The following is a 15878-nucleotide window of genomic DNA, read 5'->3' as shown; positions in this document are numbered from 1 at the left end:
TTCTTCTACTATGTCAGCCGAATTTTTCTTAGACTTTGGAAAGATTCCATATTCTCCGCATACTCTTGTTGAGGGTCAAGATTTTTCGGCTGTTCCAAATCTTCATCTAGTTCTGTGAAGTTAGTTTCCAAAGGAGGGACTTGTTCGTTTCCTTCAGGCTCTTCTAGCTGTTGTTGCTGAACTATTTCTTCCATGTCTGGTTGTATCTGAACTTCTTCCTGTGGAGTTTCTTGTACCTCATCTGCTGGCATTTCATATATTCCGAGACCGTTTTTAACAAGTTCCCTATTTAAGTCATCCGCATTCATAACCCTTTCTTCTTTCGTTCCGTCTCTATTTTTTACGCGTTTCATGAAGATAGTTGAATTATCATTTATCTCTGACACCAAATATCTCGGAGTAAATTCATCCATGTCATTTGGATGATATGCTATTAAATCATATCCCTTAGCGAGCTTGTATTTTCCAGGTTTGAAATTATATCGCATTTGGTGCTGAACCATAAAGCTAAATAGGTTCGGGTCAGTATTTCCTTCCTTGAACTTTCTAATAGCTTCTTTATATCTGTCACTAAAGTCAAGAGTATCTGGGTAACCATAGTCTTCCTTAAGCATTTTTAAGAATTCTTGGTTTCCTTGTTCTCTACTTCTTTTATGTCCTTGCTCTGTTTGTGGCTGTTGCTGTGCAGTGTTTTGAACTGTTGGTTGTGGTGCAGTGTTTTGAACTGTTGGTTGTGGTGCAGTGTTTTGAACTGTTGGTTGTGGTGCAGTGTTTTGAACTGTTGGTTGTTGTGTTGGTTGTGTTGGTTTGGTGCATGCCTGTGTCTGTGTCCATGTACGATGTAAATGTTTTAGGTAGTCCTGGTGCAGGTGCTTCTCTTGGAGGTTTGGTGGTATATAAGTTCACCAGCTGGCACATATGTTCCATCTGCAGCATAATGTCCTACCTGACTTTTCGTTTTTAAGAAAGCATTTACTAGGTCTGTTTTGGTCTGTTGTAACTCTTTTTCTTGACTTTCCACAACAGTTGCTCTAACGGCGTCATAGGCACTTTGAACTGCCTGTCTCGTTGCTGCATCTGTTATTTTCGTCATATTTTGTGCTACTTCTCTTAACTCTTTGTCGAAACCTTCAGACTTCAGTTTCTTTCCAGATGAGAAGTCGTTCACTAGTTTCACCTTACTATGAAGAGCTTCGAAGGCGTTCTTAAAGTCAGCATTCATTAAAGCTTCATGAACTGTCTTCATCCGCTTGTATTTTTGTCCTTATTGACCCTATAAGTTGGGCTGCTTTGGCGTTGGCTTGGGCATCTAACCAGTCATTATTAGCTTTTATATATTCTGCGCTTTTCATTGCTTTTGCATGGCTGCGTCGTTATTTTACTTTCTTGTGCTAAGTTTTCATACTGTACGGTTTGGTTTTGCAACTGTAAAAGTTTTTCTGCCTTTACATTTGCTTCAACTTCTTTTTTATACTCATCGCTATCCATATATGTCTTCAGGGCTTTTTGTTTATCTCTTCATCTTTCAGTACTTTATATTGAGTAGTATGGTTTTTCAAATTTATAACATCTTGTTTTCCATTTTTGCTACTTCTGCTGCTTTTTCTGACACTTTTTTCGCATATTCCTCTGTACTTAGTTCTTTCAGTTGTTCTTCTTTCTTCTTTTTCTCTACGTTTAACTCATTGAGTTTCTTTGTGTGTCTGTCATATTCTAGTTTCTTTTCGTTTTCACTTATTTGTTTCTGTATGTCTATGTTTGACTTTTTGACATCTGTTATTTGATTTTTGAGTGACTCAAATTCATTTGACTTTGAGGGTTATAAGCTGTTCCGTCTGCGGCTCCACCATAGCCTGCCATTTTCGCTAAAAGTGCCGCTCTTAAACCTCCACTCTGTGCACCAATAACTCGGTTTAAAAGCATAGGGTTGCTTGACATTTGTTGCAACATAGTGGGGTCATTCATCATTTGTTGTGCAACTGTTGTTGTGGTGTTAGTTTTACTATTGGATGTTTCAATGCTCTCTTCCTCTTACGTATATTCTTACGTAGCTTACGTGGCATTTTAAGTGAAGTTAAAAAGCGGTTTTTGACAGATGTTTATATGACACTATTTGTTCAGCACAAAAAACTACTCGGTCAAAGTGTTGTCAGTTTTGTAAAATAACCGTCCTATCTTGTTTTAAAATGGAGAAAAGGCTTCTCAAAGTATACTTCCTTGGAACGCCTGTAACTTTTCCTGTAGCGACGATAGACCCTTACTTGTCCGGACAAAGTTATACTAAACATCTTCAGGGCTAGAGGGCACGAAGTGCCTGGAAGCCCCACTACCTTTTTTTTTTTTTTTTTTTTTTGTCAGGTCTATATTAACAAATTTAAACTGATGAAATTAGTCTGATTAGTCAAAATCCAATGAAATTGCTAATCTTTGACAAGTAAAAAAAATTATCTGACAATGTTCAAATCAGAGTTCTATGAAATTGATTCTAAGGATCTCTTCATGGAACAGGCAATTGAACTATTTCTAAGTGGAAACATAGAGGGATCATGGATATTTTTCAATCAATTTCCCAAAGAATTTCTTGAAAAAATATTTCGGATGTTACAGGAAGTACTTGAAAAAGAAAACTTTGCATTTATTGATAATTACTCGCATAAAAAGTACGCAAATTGGGCTCTTTCTGCACTATACAGCCGAGTAACTGACCATCGAATCATTTCAAGCGAAGATATTGTTTCATTTTCGTTTGAACAAGAATATAACATTCTAAGCACCGAGGTTGCAAGCTTAGTTTCCAGAAAAACTCCTTATTCCTCTGAAGAAATCAAAAAAATTGTTTCTCAGTTTCATAACATTATTTACAAATCACCATCACTCTACAGATGCATTTCCACCATGCTAGTACCTCTTATTGACTTTATAACTCCTGAAATTCTTTATTGTTTTCTCGGTTCTTCATCCATCGAACTTTTTACATTTCCTCCAATAAAACTGTTGCAAGAGAAGAAAGAATTCACATCAAATCCATTTTATTACCTCGGATGCTTCCAATTATACAAATCAAACCCAAACTTTCCGAAAATCATCCAAAAAACGATTTTTAATGACGCAAAGTACCCAAATAGTCACGAATTACTACCAAATGACAATATTTTCACATTAACTAATATGAGTATCCTCAATAACAAATCGTTTGCTGATATTCTCTTCAATTTCATTATTTCGACAGAGAATACATCGAAATTAGGAATGACATACTCAGAACTTGACTTCCTCAACGGAATAATCTATTATCCGAAGCTAATGAATCCTTTGAAGTATGGAGTTGACACAATATCAGAGTTATACACGTATTGTCAACTAGTCATCCACAAAGACATCCTTTCTGATACTCTTTTTAGACTTTTATCCGACTACAGTTTGATATCAAAACTGTTTCAGTCAAATATTTATTTTGATCCACTCCAGGACTCGCTTCCATACATCATGCAGGGCAAACTCGACGATGTCATCAACTATTACCACGGCCAGAAGTTTTTCAGGATATCCGACCATGATAGAGATACAGACTGTGATTTTGTTCTTTATTTGCGCGCATTCAAGTCTGTTCTTTCTTCAATGAAGTCTGGTGACTTTTCCTCGTGTTTCGACACATTGACGAGTTCTCTGAGGCAAATCTCACACAAAGAAACACTCAACAGCGCAGTTCTTGACTTATTTTCTCTTCTTTTTGTGAAGAAAAACGATTCATTCACTTTCCCTCCGAAATCCGCGCACGCACTGGTCACCATCCTTCTTCAGTTCGCCAGGCTGCCAGTTCTTGTGTACGCCGATTTCATCTTGAACATCTACAAGCCGCAGAACTTGCAGAACAGGCTTGATTCGTTTTTTATAGACGAGACGATGCTTTTCTCCAGCGCTCTCTCGACGAAGAACTGGGATGTCGCTGAGGCACTCGCAACAAGAAACGCCAAGTACATGTGCGCGTACAGAGTGGCTAAGGCCATGTCATCTATGCCGGATGGAAACTCAGAGATTCCTTCAGAGTTCGAAATGAGGTACAATGCTGAGATGGGCCTATCTTTCGCAGTCTTTCTTCCGAAACTGCTCTCTTCGAAGATAGAAAGCGAGTCTGTCGCAGAGATTGCAAACAGGAGACTCAGACTGAGCAGCGATGCGCTGTCATGCACAAGCAGGCTGTCGTGGGCCCCATTGGTCAAATTCGCATCAATGTTTGACGACAGGAAGATTTCTGTTTACGATCCGCAGATTCTGTTCATTTTGTCTAAGTCTCATCTCTTGGACACGTTTATTAAGATATTAAGTGACATATCCAAGGGAAAGGTAGCCTGCCTGCCATCAGACTCGACTGACAAAATACTGATTGAGAAGATAAACAACGGAGAGTTCCTGAAAGCAACAGAAATCAGCAACTTCTACAAGGCAAACTTGTTCGTGTTCATTTCCAGTTTCTGCTCAAAGATAAAGTTCACAAAAGAGTTCGTCTCCTATTTGTACAAAGACAATCCAATGGAGACAGTCGCTCTTTGCGAGTCAACAGACAACTTTGAGTATATTGAGGATAAAGCGCCGAAAATACTGAGAAAATTACATCAAATTCAGAAAAATCAAAATTCAATTGATTTTAATCGTTACATGAAATCAGATGAATGCGATTTTTGCGTGGAGGATGATATATTTTATTCGATTGATATAGAAAAGATCGAAATACATGACGATTTCAAGATGAAACAATTGTGCAATTTGTCTGAAATTTTTCCTTCTCAAAATGAAAAATTGTCACTTTTATGTAATTGTTACAAGAACAGTTCAATTAACGAAAATGTCACGTACAAGTACATGATAGATAATTTGTTTGCGATAAGAAAAGAGAGCGGCTGTTTTATGGAAACTCTGAAATTGTTTTTCTACTACGCGGAAAAAAGCAAAAATTCTGCAAATTCGCTCTGTAAAGAGGCAGGATTAAACGCAACAAAGATATCTGATATTTTACTGTACTTTCCAGAGTACTTCCCACATGTGCTCAACTTCTACAAGCCAAGAACTGCAGAGCACATTAAATTTTTCTCTTTGTGCGTTCCCTGTCAGTTTTTCAACGAATTTGCCGCGTTCAAAAAACTGCCTCTTTCTGTTTTGGAATTCTCTGATTTCGGCGACTCCAAATCAATCGAAAGCCAAATAGAAAAATTAAATCTCGACGGTTTGGAATTTGACAAAAATCTGACAAAGTTAATTTCCAAGGAATTCTTCGTGAAAATGGTTTTAGACTCATTGAACAAATTCTGCATCAAAAACTCAGTTGTAAAGTTATCAAAATTGTCAGAAATAGTTTACAAGTATTCAAAAATATTTAATGAAAATTTAACAGAAATCAAATCCGCCGCCACAGAATTCATTGAACAGTTCATCAGGAAATCGAGAGTTGCATCAGAATCAGACGAAAGAGAGTGTTTGAAGTTGTTTTCTTCGCTTTCAAACGTAAGGATTATTTTTACTGACGAAATGAGAAAATTTTTGAAGTTTGCAGAAGATTTCGTTCTTTCCGGACCTTTTATTAAGTACAACATCCAGTATTCATTTGAAAATTTCCCTTCTTTCCGCTGCTTGAGAGAGTTATCAAGAATTTGTTTCAAATTCGACAAAATGAAGCTTTGCTCTCTGATTGCGAACGAATACAAAGTGGATGTCAACGACTTATCACTTGTCTACGCAGAGAAATCACTGAAATTAGGATTCTGCGACATGAATCTACTCCAATCAATCAATCTGAAGATAGACGAGATGTTTATCACGAGGAATATAAGGCAGTCAGGTGATTTCGACATAAACATGCTGAAAAACATGGAAAATTTGGAAAAAATCCCGAATTCTTTCACTTCTTTGAGGAGTTTCTACTCCAAAAGCATCAAAAACATGAACAAAGCGAGAAACAAGACGCACAAATTCCTTGTTCCAGCACTGATTTCGAGGTTTATGAATAATGATTTCGTCGGAACAATAAAGTCGATGCTGAACTGCAGTTTGTACGACGAATCTATGACAATTCTGCTTTCTAAGGGAATGTCGCAGGATATTATATACAGCTTTGTTAATTCTATGTTTGTTTGGTTTATTTCTTTTTCGAACATCGAAAATCTGTTTCATTTGTTTTTGGAAATTGACGAGAACTTGAAGGAGTCGAGAGTTCTGTGGAACATGCTGATTCCTTTCCTTTACGAGCACAAAATGGCGGAAACACTGTATCAGGTGGTTGAATTGCTTGGAATCGGCGAAAAAGGTGCGAAAATGTTAATGGAAATCCAACCATTTTTAATTGACAAAAAAGAGAAAAAGAAAACAATAGAAAACGCTATTGTTTTGTACACGAAAAGTATGCTAGAAAAGCAGGACATGGACTACAATGAGATAAACATTTGTAACATACAAATCAAACTGCTGAATTTCGAAAATGATGTGGATTTCGTAAATAATAAAAATGCAGAAAAAGTTTGGAAAATTTTCTTCGAAAACGGAGATTTACAGAGTTGTATGTTTGTAGAAGAAGTATTCCACATGAATGACATGCTGTCCAATGAAATAGTCAAAATTGTTGACTCCGGAATTGAAAAAATCAAAAGTTTTGTTGAAAAGTTGAATTTTTCTGAAAATTCTTACCCGATGCTGGAGATAACGAAAAAGATGTGCAGACACAGTGATCTGAGAGTGTTTATACCTGAGATAGTGGAGAAATGGAATCTGGATGTGAAAGTTCATATAAATATTTTGTTGATGAACGGATTTGTTAAAGAAGCTTTTGATTTGTGCAAAAATGGAGTTCCAAACAAATATATTATAGAGATTGGAAGATACGCATTCGAATCTGGTCTCTATGACATCGCAAATCAATGTAATATGCTACTTCATTAATTTTTACTTTTTTTTTGTTTGTTTATAAAAAAATATATCTATAGATAGTTTATATAAATTCTTATCATGACTTTGTAATGATTAAAGCAAACAAATTTATTTATTAGTGAAGAAAGTTCGTTTCCATTTAGAGAAGGTATTTTGATATTTGAAAAATATAAGGACTTTGAAAACTAACTCACATACACACACACATTTTTTAAAAAAGCACCCGACGGGAGTCGAACCCGCAATCTCTGCTTCCGGAGAGCAGAATCATATCCATTAGAACACGGATGCTATTCGTAATTTTTCTAGGTTGTGATCTTATCATTTATTAATGGCACTTTTCTAATTATCAATAACACTTCAATTAGGAAATTTGATTTTTCCTAGATTTCCTATATACATAATAGATCTCAGCCTTTATTATATAATAGCCTCTTTATTAAAATAACTACCTAATTGCGATATTGTCAAAACGTGAAGCATATCTTGAATTGTGGATTTCATTTTTGTTGTTTTTCCTACTAATTTTCATTGTATTCTTATAATTTGGACAAAAGTTGCAATTGATATTCAAATTTGTGCTATTATTTGCTTTTTAAAGAAATCAAACGAAGAAATTGCAAATTTACAATTTATTCCATAAAGCGGACTATATAATAAATAGGATAACATTGTAAATTAAAAGTAATATAGGAATTTCAATACCACCCAGTTTATACCCTTAAATTTTTGTTATTGGACAAAAAAGTGACACCAAATCACACTTGTTTGTTGGATCTTACCATTCCAGATAAATATAGCAACTTGATTTTATGAAATTAGATAGATATATATGTGTACTTTTATCCCGTGTTGTTTTCTCGAAAACCTAATATCCTATGGGGATGCTGATTTTGAGCTTGTGTAAAAGTCAAGTGTCAATTATATGGCAATATTCTACCATATGTGGTGATGATATTTCAATATGTGTCTTTGTTAAAATTAAAAGTTTGAGATGAAATCAGCCTTATTTTATTTTGATGTGGTATTATTTTTTGTTCTCTATGATGCATTATAATAACATATTGATTTTCTTGAGAGTTTGGCACAAATCACGTCAAAAGATTATTGATGTCTGGCACGATCATGAGTTGTGCTTTTTTTGGCTTGTCGGGGTATTTTGCCTAATGGTTAGAACAGAATGGCTATGTGTTGTCGATAATCATAAATAATTTATTTGGCGCTATATTGTTTATCTAATTTGCAACTATATATTCAGGGGCTAAGACGGTTTAGAGGAATAATGCACATAATGAGAAGGCTAGAAGTCGTGATTTTTTGGCGTATTACAAAAAAATCCTATAAAGAATCATATTTGAGCCATATTTTTAAATGCAATGATATAGTTATGGAATTTATATCCAGAATATATAAAGTAATATGAAATTGAGACTGAATAAAAAAAATATAAAAAAAAATAAAGGAAATTAAGTAAAAATATGTTTGACATTTATCAAATATAGGTAGAAAATGTGGTGGTACATTTATTATCAAAAAATAGGGTTAAAATTTTTGAATAAAAAAAATATTCGATTAGAACAAATTATAAAGTGAAAATATAAATCTTACTTAAGAAGATTAATGATTGGTGATATAAAATGCTAAATTTTAATAGAAGCAAAATAAAAAATAAGCGATCTTATATTATTATTAAGAAAACAAACAATAATCTTTTTGGCATAATGGGATGGTCTGTATGCCAAGATTAAATGGATTGAGTTCGAATCAGGACAGTATTTTTTTTGATTTTCGCATTTGATACTCATAATATTAAAATAGGATAAAATTAATGATATATTTATAAGGTAGATTTCAAATATATAAATATCAAAGAAAATGACAAACTTTTTTCTTATTTTTTTTTATTTTAAGGATACCCTTACATTGCGTAGTTAGAAAGAGAATATGATATTGTCATGATTGCTAAAGTTTTAGGCTCCAGAAATGAATATACATCAAACTGAAACAATTGATAAATTGAATGAACTTTTGAGAGGTTCTCAAATAAAAAAAATTATCTAATTTTTTACAATATTACTATTATTTTATCCACATATGTATATATAGTAATTTGAGAAAACTTTTAGGAAAAAATAAGTTTAATAAAAATCTGAATTTTACTTGTTGTGGGATTGTTATTAATTGACACTCCAGACGTATTACTAATAGTTATGCGTATGCAATTAAAGTATTTCTGATGGACAAAATGTGAGATTTATATCAGATAATTCATTTCTACTATTAAGTTATTCATTTATGAGTTTGCACTTATTCGCACTAAATAAATAACTATTAAAAATTGTTTTAATTAATTGACACCATATAATAGAGTGAATTTTGTTTGATCAAACAACAATAGATGATAGATATAAAGCCAAGAAACTTGCTATTAATATGCTCTACTTGCTATTTCAATGTAAGTATGATATTTTCTAAATGTTTCGTTCAGATTCCTTAGATATATTAGTCAAAATTTGAAATTTTAATAGCACATATATTAAAAATAATTATTATTCATAAAAGATTAATGAAATAGTAAAAAAAATCAATCAAATTATAAAAATACAACATTTAGAAGAATTCTTATTATCCTTCAAAAAGTCAGTATTTCTGCTGTAATTTTCTACAACATTGTAGTTATTGCACTTTGTCTATGAATTTGTATATATGTTATATATAAATTATATATCTAAACTGCCCATAAGTGCAATTTTTATATAAATTGTTTATTTCTTTAACAATTTCATATGAAATATGCTTTTTTAAGCGTATCAAAGCTGTGTTCTTAATGTGCATGGATATATCAAGAAAAATGTCGAAAAAAAATGTGAATTCACAAATTCACTGAATTTTCACCGTTTTTTGAATTTTGCTACAGCACTACTATTAAATAAAAAAAAAAAAAAAAAAAAAAGGTAGTGGGGCTTCCAGGCACTTCGTGCCTTCTAGCCCTGATGTTGATGTTTAGTATAAATGAAGTTTTTATTCGGAGGACTCTTCTTCTTCCTCCATTGCTTCTGGGAAGAAGCCTTCTTCTGGGTCGAAAACATTATATAATGTGTCGCTTTTCACAAATTATATATGTTTTCATGTTTTGTCACTTTTCTGTCACTTTTCAGGAAAAAAACATTTTTATTATTATATATAAATGAATTTTACAAAACCACCGTTACCGTTCTTTGGAAATAAGAGTAAATGTAAAGATATTATATTGAGAGAACTTAAGAAACTACCGAATGGTCTAACATTTGTAGATTTGTTCGGTGGAAGTTTCTATATATCCCATTTGTGCCATATAATATTCCCAGACTCAAAGATTATATGCAATGACTTCGACAACTATATGGACCGTCTCAAACATATACCAGACACAAACAATATATTGAAAGAGTTAAAAGAAAAGATACCTATAGGTAAGATGGAACGTATACCATTAGATAACAAAAATATTGTGAGAGAGGTTTTGAAAAAAGCAGAATATATAGACTGGAATAGTATATCTGCTAGACTATTATATAGTGGTGCTATAAGAGTTCATGACATTGAAACACTTATGTCAAAAGTTTTATATCTTAACTATACAAATGTTTTCAAAGAGGACATAGAAAAATATATTGAGGGTATAGAGTTTGTGAGATGTCATTGGACAGATTTGTATGAAAAATATAAAGACAAGAAAATGTTTTCTTTATAGTGGACCCGCCGTTCTATAACACATGGGATTTTCAATACCAAGTAGACTGGACTTTGAGAGACTCTTTAGAAACTTTAGACGTTTTACATAACTGTCCATGCTTTTACTTTACATCCGATAAAAGTGGTTTGGAAACCGTTATGAGATGGTTAGAGGACATACATGACTATGAGTTTATATATGACAAGATAGAATATGAGAGAGGTCCTATAAACTGGAGAAAGTGTCATAACAAAGAAATTTTATTAGTAAGTAAATGTGGTTTGAAATAGGACTACTTGTTTTAGGTTTTTTCCATTGTGTCATTTATTTATTTGACGTGGCAGAAAAGTACAGAGAATATGAAGATGAACCAATGCCTGCAAATGTTCAGTATATGTACTCGTAAGAGATATTTTTATCTAATATTAAATGGACGCACAGAACTTAGCGAATGCACAGCAACCTGGACAACCAAACCCAGAGAATATTCCAAATGAAGTTAGAATACAAACTGCAATGGCAAACTATGGTCAAGTGCCAACAGATGTACAAATGCAAACTGCCATGTCAAATGACGCTGCGTTAGGTTTGCCACCATGGTATGCAAATATGAGATGGAAAGAGTTTTATACAAACCCTGAAGTGGGATATAAACAACTTTATGCAGATGACGCGAACACAGGAGTTGACCAGAATATGTTTTCTACCAGAGGAGAAACAGAATGTATGAGCTCCAGTTAAAGAATGCTATGGAACTCAACAGGAAACGTAAGAGACTAGGCGGACATTAGATTTTTACACGTAGTAAAATGGGTTTCTTCAGTAGTATTGGAAACTTCATTCGAAATGTTGGAAGAGGTATATGGAATGGAATAAAAACCGTAGGAAGAGGAATTTGGAACGGAGTCAAAAATATTGGTAAAAGAGTAGGTCAGTTTGTTGGTATTATACCTAAAGACCCTGAACCAGAAGAACAAGCTCCTGTTATACAACAGCCTGAACCTGCACCACAGTCTAGTTGGCAACCAAATCCAACACCTCAACCGTATTAAAAAATTATATTTTTACCGTTCGATAGTAGTTGTATATGAAACTAAGTTCTAAGTAAAACGCATGGTATAATGGAATTATTCTTTTTCTTCCATCTGTAGTAAACCATACTTGAAAGTCTGAAATACTTCCACTTGGTGGTTCGTATAACTTTGTAGGTTTTTCGTAAAAGTCATTTGCCAAGCATAAGAAAGAGTTTTGAGCGCCAGAAAATGAAGCATGAACAATAATAGCAGCTGGGTCGAAAACATCTTTAAATAAATATGGTTCATCTCTTGCATATCGACTGTAAATATTTGCTAAAGGAAGTTCGACTTTCTGATTTAACATTCTTTGCAAATAATACCATGACATTGCAGTGAATTCTGTATATATTTGTTCGTCTTTCTTTGGATTGTCTTCGTAGATTTGAAATGACACTTGTGAATTTTGTTTGTCATATACAATTCTCACATAAAGTGTGCTCTCGGTATTTGCATATTCATCAGCATATTTTGCATAACATGAATTTATTTTATCTTCTATATTTTTTAACGCAGTCTGTAGAGAAGATGAAAGGTCAACTTGTATTAGCTCAATTTCTTCCCACATTTTTCGTTTCCCTTCAGATATATAATCTATATGAAACCTTACAATAAATGGAAAACTTTTATCTTCTACAGACACAAACTTCATTCTACGAAAGCCAATAGCTTTTGTGACAGATGGGTCTCTTAGCCATCTTAATGGGTAGTCAAAACGATAGCCTTCATGCTTTACGGTCTCTGTCTCAAACTTTTGACCGACATTAGTAAAAAGTTCATCTAATGGTTTAGTTGTAGCAACTCTTGAATTTCTTTTTCTATTGGAAGCATATTTTATCTAGAATAAAAATGTCAAATGAAACAGCGTCTATGAGAGAAATACAACACAACCGACAACTCATTATGCAAGCTCTAAATAAGAAACACAACAAACTTTTCAAACTATTCTAAGATATCTGAGTCATTGAAAGAAGGAAACTTAAAACTGACATTAAACCCAATGACAGATGAGTTTCTATTTCAAGACAAGAAGAACCATACTGTCTGTATAAATCCAACAAAAGGAACTTTAAACGAGAAACCTATTAAATGAACTTCTTTTGAAAGCAGATGTTGACAACAAAGCTGACAAAGATATGTAGACGATGCAATAGCAAAAGAAGAAGAAAGAGCTAACAATGCTTATGCAACAAAAGAACATACTCATCCTGAACTAGCAGACAAAACATATGTTGACAATAAAATGTCAAGTGAAGTGACAAGAGCTGAAAACGAATATTCTAAAAAGACTCATACACATTCTATATCTGAAATAACAGACTTAAACGTTAGCCTTGAAAATAAGGTAGATAAGGGACTTATGGCTAGTGTGTTAGTGAAGAAGGCGGATAAGGAATATGTGGATGAAAAAGATAACGAAATGAAAGAAAGGGTTGACTGGTACCATGAATGGACATCGAAGACTTTTAAAGTTAAAGCCGATACAGGATGGGTTTCAGGATGTTTAGACCTTAAAGCAGATAAAACTTATGTTAACGATGAGTTAGAGAAGAAAGCAGACAAGAACCATACACATACAAGTTTTACAACTGTTGCTATAGAAAGTATTGAAGGAACGGTTGAAGAAACTGGTGGGGATGCAATATATTGTAAACCTCCTAACTTTCCACAAGGTTTAACATCGGATGACGACATAACGACGATGAGAAACATTAGATGTAAAGATGTTTATGTCATGAAGGATGAATATAATACTAAATTCACTGCTCAAGATTTATATGACAAGAAGGCTGACAAAACAGAGCTTCAAACATTAAAGACAGAAATGCTTCAAACATTATATCCTATAGGCTCTATTTATACGTCAATGAACTCAACAAATCCAGAAACAGTTCTGGGTTTTGGAACTTGGACTCAAATAGTCGACAGGTTTTTGTATTGTGCAAACTCTTCAAAGGAAACAGGGGGAAGTAAAACGATTTCAGGTGAAAATTTACCTGCACATAGTCACTACATAGATTTAAGTACATCTCAAGCAGGTTGGCATAAGCATAAATTTTGGGATTGGTCAGCAATGAAAAAAGGTAAAGGATATGATGTTAAAGACGACGTTCAGTTTGCTATAAATTGTTTCTGGGGTGACACTCAGGGAGATGGAAACCATACACATCGCGTTTCGGATATACGCAAACAACGGGACAAAGTAAAGACTACATGCCACCTTACATGACAGTTTACGCATGGTATAGAATTGCTTAGTCGTCATTTTCAACTTCTTTAGCATATTCGTCAGGAGTTGTCTTATATTTGTTAGGAACTGTCTTTGAAAGTATACCACCTTGAACTTTGACAAGTTTGAAACGAGGTCTGACAATAGTAGTTTTATCTTCTGCTTGCAGTCTGTACATTTTGCCATGTTTGCCTAAAACTTCATAATATTCTCTTGTATACTTTCTTCTATTTTTACGAACACGAATGTGAGTACCTGTCGGGTTCCCATTGTTGTCATAGTCAATAGTATTTTCATATGGGTCGCGTTTAGGTATTTCTATTTTTACTTTGTCACCTTTCTGAAGTTTGAAGCCCGGCATTCTTTCTTGTTTGTCTCTTTTGACTAAATTATTAAATATATAGTCTTTCTCTAAGTCAGGGTTGTTTTTCATTTCTTCGGGGGAGTGGTTTCCCAAACCTTTTTGTTTACGGCTATTGTAAATATTTAAAACTTGTCTCATCTTTGCATGGAGAAGTGTCTATATTTGTCGTCATATGACATTTCATTTGCTTCACCACCTTGTGGTTGGTTTAAGTCTCTTAACATTTTTATACAACCGTCAATGACACCAAGAGCAGAATGGTTTTGTCGACAATGAAATATTGGTTTACATTTTTTTGAACGCAGATAGTTTTTTACATCATCTGATTTGAAAGAACTTTCACAGTCAGATGTCAGTTTTGTTGGATGGTATTTGTCAACGAATATTGTCAAAGCTGCTAAGATATCTAAAATATTTTTGGACTGTAATGGTATGGCTTCACAGTATCTTGTGTTTTGACCGACAAATATTAGCCAGTATGGTGGTCCAACTTCTCTATACCTCGGAATGTTTTCCAAGATATCCATAAACCAAGCATTTGGTGTTGAACTAAAGATTTTTATCATGAGTGCTTTTTTTGTTGCCTTAGAAACATAGGGGTCCTTGTTTGGATTCGTCATTTTTTAACCATAAGAAATGGGTTTATTTGGCGCATTAGCAGGAGTTGCATCCAGATTTTTGCCCGCAGTGGGAACAATAGCCAGAGGTGTATTTGGAGTTTGGAAGGAAGATTTTGAGTACATTAGGTATACTTAAAGAGAAAGCACAACCTATTATACAAACTGTACAGAAAGGTTGGGATGTAGCACGAGATGCAACAAATCTTATTCCAAATCCTGAAACAAGAGGAAAAGTTCAAGGATGGATGGACAATGTAGGAAGACAAGCAGGAAACTATTATAACAAAGCAAATGACTACTATAACCAAGCAGGACACTATATGGACCAAGGTGAAAGATTCTTTAACAGAGGATATAACCATGCACAACAGTGGGTAAACAATAACCAACCGCAACCACCTCAAACTTGGGGAATGTAAAGTTTTTTACTGAGATGAAATGAACAATACAGCATTGAGACAAATGGGTTCAAGATGGATTTGTCGACTTCCAGCAGTTACACAACGTGTTTGTCAAGTTCTTCCTATACCTCAGGAAGTTTTAGACCGACTTAAAAAACAACAACAACCAGTTGAAAACAAACCAAACTAAAATTTTTTACTGAGATGAAATGACCGAAGAAGTTGAAACGGTAGATTTGACACCACAAACAAAAAGTTCAGAACCATTGTCAAAACCCTGTCAAAGAACTTACAGATGAAGAGAAAAATTCAATAATAGAAAGTGCCAGGTCTGGAAATACAAACCCTAACTATAAAAGTCACTTTTCATAGAAATGGAACGGCTAGTATCTCAAAAAAGAAACAGACTCTCACAAATAAAATATTGAAGTCTGAAGGAGCTTTCGAGACAACAGATGGAAAAGTTTACTTCACTGACCAACAGTTCATTATAGAACATCTCATTGACTTAGAGTCGAAATATTCTAAACTTTACAACAAACACAAAAAGTTGAAAGGAA

At 33.9% G+C, this 15878-nt stretch overlaps 6 protein-coding genes across 6 annotated transcripts, besides 1 other annotated feature; 3 read left to right on the top strand and 3 right to left on the bottom strand.

Annotated features, from left to right (window-relative positions):
* Positions 1-32: 32 nt before the first annotated feature.
* TVAGG3_0633330 (protein of unknown function, DUF4106 family) lies at positions 33-353 on the bottom strand (the record flags this gene model as incomplete). The annotated part of the gene is made up of 1 exon (XM_051240916.1): positions 33-353. A coding segment is annotated over one exon (321 nt), but the record flags the coding sequence as incomplete, so codon positions are not given.
* Positions 354-2454: 2101 nt separating this feature from the next.
* On the top strand, positions 2455-6927 carry TVAGG3_0633320 (uncharacterized protein; the record flags this gene model as incomplete). The annotated part of the gene is made up of 1 exon (XM_001300312.1): positions 2455-6927. The coding sequence occupies one exon, from the start codon at positions 2455-2457 to the stop codon at positions 6925-6927; it is 4473 nt and encodes a 1490-aa protein (XP_001300313.1).
* Positions 6928-11439: 4512 nt separating this feature from the next.
* TVAGG3_0633310 (serine threonine-protein phosphatase family) lies at positions 11440-11682 on the top strand (the record flags this gene model as incomplete). The annotated part of the gene is made up of 1 exon (XM_001300314.1): positions 11440-11682. One exon carries the CDS (start codon positions 11440-11442, stop codon positions 11680-11682), a length of 243 nt encoding a protein of 80 aa, XP_001300315.1.
* Positions 11683-11686: 4 nt separating this feature from the next.
* Positions 11687-12010, bottom strand: TVAGG3_0633300 (uncharacterized protein; the record flags this gene model as incomplete). Its single annotated transcript, XM_051240915.1, has 1 exon — positions 11687-12010. The coding sequence occupies one exon, from the start codon at positions 12008-12010 to the stop codon at positions 11687-11689; it is 324 nt and encodes a 107-aa protein (XP_051087502.1).
* Positions 12011-12988: 978 nt separating this feature from the next.
* Positions 12989-15878: part of a mobile genetic element that runs on past the window's edge.
* On the bottom strand, positions 13959-14366 carry TVAGG3_0633290 (uncharacterized protein; the record flags this gene model as incomplete). The annotated part of the gene is made up of 1 exon (XM_051240914.1): positions 13959-14366. The coding sequence occupies one exon, from the start codon at positions 14364-14366 to the stop codon at positions 13959-13961; it is 408 nt and encodes a 135-aa protein (XP_051087501.1).
* TVAGG3_0633280 (uncharacterized protein) lies at positions 15356-15508 on the top strand (the record flags this gene model as incomplete). Its single annotated transcript, XM_051240913.1, has 1 exon — positions 15356-15508. The coding sequence occupies one exon, from the start codon at positions 15356-15358 to the stop codon at positions 15506-15508; it is 153 nt and encodes a 50-aa protein (XP_051087500.1).

The sequence above is a fragment of the Trichomonas vaginalis genome, chromosome III (assembly GCF_026262505.1).
Source record: "Trichomonas vaginalis G3 chromosome III, whole genome shotgun sequence".
NCBI lineage: Eukaryota > Parabasalia > Trichomonadida > Trichomonadidae > Trichomonas > Trichomonas vaginalis.
The sequence above is the reverse complement of the archived record's forward strand: the minus strand, read 5'-3'. Positions and strand labels throughout refer to the sequence as shown.